We start from the raw sequence: 3,847 nt of genomic DNA on the forward strand, positions 1-3,847 counted from the left end.
GGGGGGGGGGAGGAGGCGGAGGTGGTGGAGGTGGGGGCAACAACAGCCAGTCACAGGTAAGAAGCCACGTCACTCTACTCATATGCTGTGTGTCATTGTATGTGTGACAGCAAACAGCAATGCATACATTATAGATAAAAGTACTGTATGACTACATATAACAGAATAGAGTGATTTTATGTTGTGGATCTACAACAACCAATAATGATTTCCTCTCTTGTGTATTTGAGTGTGTATCTGGCCAGATGCAGGCCAGCAGCTCCTTTGAGAGCCGTGTCGTGGTGGTCTGTGAGAAGATGATGAGCAGAGCTTGCTGGGCCAAGTCCAAACATTTAATCCACTCCAAGACCTTCAGAGGCATGACACTCCTTCACTTGGCTGCAGGCCAAGGCTACGCCACCCTCATCCAGACACTCATCAAGTGGCGGTGAGTGCAAAATACTCTACATACTGTATAATGGTGTTTTGGTTTGTAAATGGTGTGCACCACACTAAACAGCAGTGAGAAGCTAATTGTTTTCTCTCTTCCATCCAGCACCAAGCATGCTGATAGCATTGATTTGGAGTTAGAGGTGGATCCTCTCAATGTAGATCACTTCTCCTGCACTCCTCTGGTAAGAGAGCTTAAGTTAAAATGTTTAAAACTTTGTGAGGAAAATTGAAGAAAATCCTAGTTATTTAGATCTGTGGTAAGAGAATCCTGTAGTTGATATAGATTGATGTTTTTTTAACAGTCTGGTGTAATGAAACACACTAACTCTGTTTCTCTTTGCTGTTTTTTCTTATCTGTATGTTTTCTGTCCAGATGTGGGCATGTGCACTGGGTCACCTGGAGGCAGCAGTGGTCTTGTATAAATGGGACAGACGTGCACTAGCCATCCCAGATTCTCTGGGACGCTTACCCCTCTCAATTGCCCGATCTCGTGGCCATACCAAATTGGCTGAATGTCTAGAGCAGCTACAAAGAGAAGAACAGCAGCCACCAGCCCCTCTACCACCCACAACTCGCATGTCTTTCTCCCCAGCACCCGACACCCCCACCACAGACAGCTGGATGGTCAGCTGGGCAAACAACAGTGTAGTAGCACCCAGTGGCAAAAAAGGCGGTCCTGCTACCACTACAACCACATCCAGCACCACAAGCCTCAATCCAGGCCAGTACAGTTCAGTTTTTGCCTCTGTCTATACTAAAAATAGTTAAGCTGATGGCCTCTCTCATAAGTCACTGACTAGAAGAGCCTTGTTTTCTGTCAGTCTATGAAAAAGTCTTTGTTAGTGTATTATGCAGCTAATTGTTACATATTGTGTTTTTTGCAGACTTGAGAAGGCCCAGGTCAGAACCCTCCAACTACTACAGCAGCGAAGGCCAAAGGGACCTCCCACTAGCTAAAAAACATAAACCCAACCCAGAACTGTTTCAGACTCGGCCTGACAAGGCCATGTCTGTTCCTCTGAGCCTGGAGCAGCAACAGCTCCACAAGCTGTCCTCTAGCCCCAAGAGCCTGTCCTCAGAAGGCCTGAGCTCAGACAAGGGCCTGTCTACAGGAGGCAGCACAGGGACAACTAGATGGACCTCCAGAGAGAGTTTCTCCAGCAGTGGCTTGGGGAGGAAGGGACTGGGGGTCAGTGGAAGCAGCAGCCTGGGGAAGGAGAAACTGGTCAACCGGTTACGTCAGCGGGAACAGTTAGGCATGCTGGTGATGGCAGACAGAGAAATGGCTGATGCAGAACTATTATCCTATCGGGAAGATCTGGAGAACCAGGACTGTCTCACACAGATGGATGACCTGCAGGTGAGAATTACAAAAAAACAACTGTGTACTTAGTCAGCTAAATGTGCAGAACTTGGCACTAGTACAGCGACAGATGAAAGGTTTAAAATAATTTGGGCCAAAAATGTTTTGCTGAAAATTTAAATGCCTGCATCACAGAAATGGCATAGCATATGTCGTCTTGCAGCAGACAAGACCATGTAATGCATGGGAAATTACTTTTAACTGATCAACTCCTTTTTGAAATACCTTTTTTTCTGAAAATTGGAAGCCCTGAAGCACAATCAAGTACATATATAGCACATATACATACATATTATTGGAGGGAGGATGCAGTATGGACATTTTAGAGGCACCATATGAATTACATATAAATTGCACTGTCACCAGTGAAGACAGCGTGGCAAGATGATATTTAAATTTGAAACAACAGTACCAAACAACCGCCTTTATGTCCGCCTTCTGCACCGGGTAGGCGCTGTACACCAGGCCAACCTGGCACTCTGTCGATGACCATCACTGCATAATAAACTCTCTCTATTGATCCACTTCCATAGCCAAGGGATTCTTCCATCCATCCATCTCAGTCTAACTACTCCTCCAACAGATGAAGAGCTGGATTAGGATTTTTTGCCTCCAACAGTATCACTCTCCTCATTATTACCGTCTCAACTGGCACTACAGCCAATATTTTTTGTCACAGGGCCAAACAATTAAACCTGCATGTCTAGACCATGTACAGTCACCAAAATCATTAAAGTCATTAAACTATTTAGTGACAAACAACGTGGGTCCTTCTCTCAGTCATCTTTGTTTGTTCCATCCAAACAGGTAAATATGATGACTCTGGCAGAGCACATCATTGAAGCAACACCGGAGAGAATCAAAAGGGAGAACTTTACCGCCACAGACTCTGTGCCCTTAGACACGTCAGGGGTCAGCAACACTATGAACTGGCTGGCCAACTATCTTGGAGATGTGGAACAGCTGCCGAGCATCATACACCTACGGTAAGGAGTACTGTGGGGCATAGCCTACATCCATCACTACTGTAATAAAGAATAAAACAGTTAGATGTTAGATGTACAAACCGATCTTAAGTGTATGTGTTAGGTGGTTAGGTAGGTGTACAGCTTGCATATCACTACCTGCTGTATTCCTATTCTGATTGTTAAAAAAGGTGATATTCACTGATATAAAGTGAAAAGTGAAAACTGTCATCTTCCTTCCTTAGATCTCTGTATAATGAACCCCTGACCCCATCGTCCAACCCCAGCCTTAGTCCTGGGGGGTCTCCACTGAGAGAGGGGCCCCTGGAGAGGTCCACACTCCCATCCCCAGCTGATTGGAGTGAGTTCATCAATGCCTCCAACAGCAAGGTGGAGCGAGACCTGGCCCAGCTGACTCTGTCAGATCCAGAGCAGAGAGAGCTGTATGAGGCCGCCCGCCTAGTCCAAACTGCCTTCCGCAAGTACAAGGTACAGGCCCGGTGCTCAGGTGCCATATGCTGTGTGTACTGCAGCCCACAGTGACAGGGCTGTACTGTTAGGACTGGTATAATTAGATGTTTTTGTTTTTGGCCTTTGGAGAGGTGTTGAAGGGTTCACTTTGATTTGGTTCCAAGCTATGGAGCTTTGCAGTACAGTACTGCTTTTGCAGTAAAGTTCAGGGTTGTGAAACGGTTCATTAATATCTTTTGTCTGTCTATACTGTTTCTAATCATGCTTAAAATTATTTAAATTGTTCTATCTCTATCTCTGTCTCATTCTCTGTTCCTCTGCTTATATACACATTACAACATAAACAAAAATATATCCAAATATGTCCCTGTGGTTTCAGCATGGGAAGGTGCCTTGAGCAGAGCATGGCCTTGCTTAGAAGAACGACTGCACTGTCCCTTGTATCCCTGCTCCAATTAGACAAAATTAAGCTTATGTTCTTCTCCTCTCTCTTTGTCTCTGTTTCTCTCTCTTAGTTAGGTGTATGGAGCCTGCTACTGCTTGTTTTTAACTAGCTCTCCACACACCAGTCCTTTCTCCCCTGCCCGATCCCATTCCTCAACGCCCCCCCCCCCC

The 3,847-nt window shown here is 45.6% G+C and overlaps 1 protein-coding gene across 1 annotated transcript in view; it reads left to right on the top strand.

Annotated features, from left to right (window-relative positions):
- camta1a (calmodulin binding transcription activator 1a) overlaps positions 1 to 3,847 on the top strand; it is a 271,771-nt gene that overhangs the window by 259,253 nt on the left and 8,671 nt on the right. The window contains exons 12-17 of the mRNA XM_035657274.1: positions 226 to 427; positions 536 to 614; positions 806 to 1,154; positions 1,318 to 1,793; positions 2,604 to 2,782; positions 3,007 to 3,250. Of these exons, the coding sequence (XP_035513167.1) occupies positions 226 to 427; positions 536 to 614; positions 806 to 1,154; positions 1,318 to 1,793; positions 2,604 to 2,782; positions 3,007 to 3,250 (1,529 nt within the window). The remainder of the gene's footprint in view (positions 1 to 225; positions 428 to 535; positions 615 to 805; positions 1,155 to 1,317; positions 1,794 to 2,603; positions 2,783 to 3,006; positions 3,251 to 3,847) is intronic.

Source organism: Morone saxatilis, unplaced genomic scaffold, assembly GCF_004916995.1.
Source record: "Morone saxatilis isolate NCDOM2014 unplaced genomic scaffold, NCSU_SB_2.0 Contig15, whole genome shotgun sequence".
Lineage (NCBI taxonomy): Eukaryota > Metazoa > Chordata > Actinopteri > Moronidae > Morone > Morone saxatilis.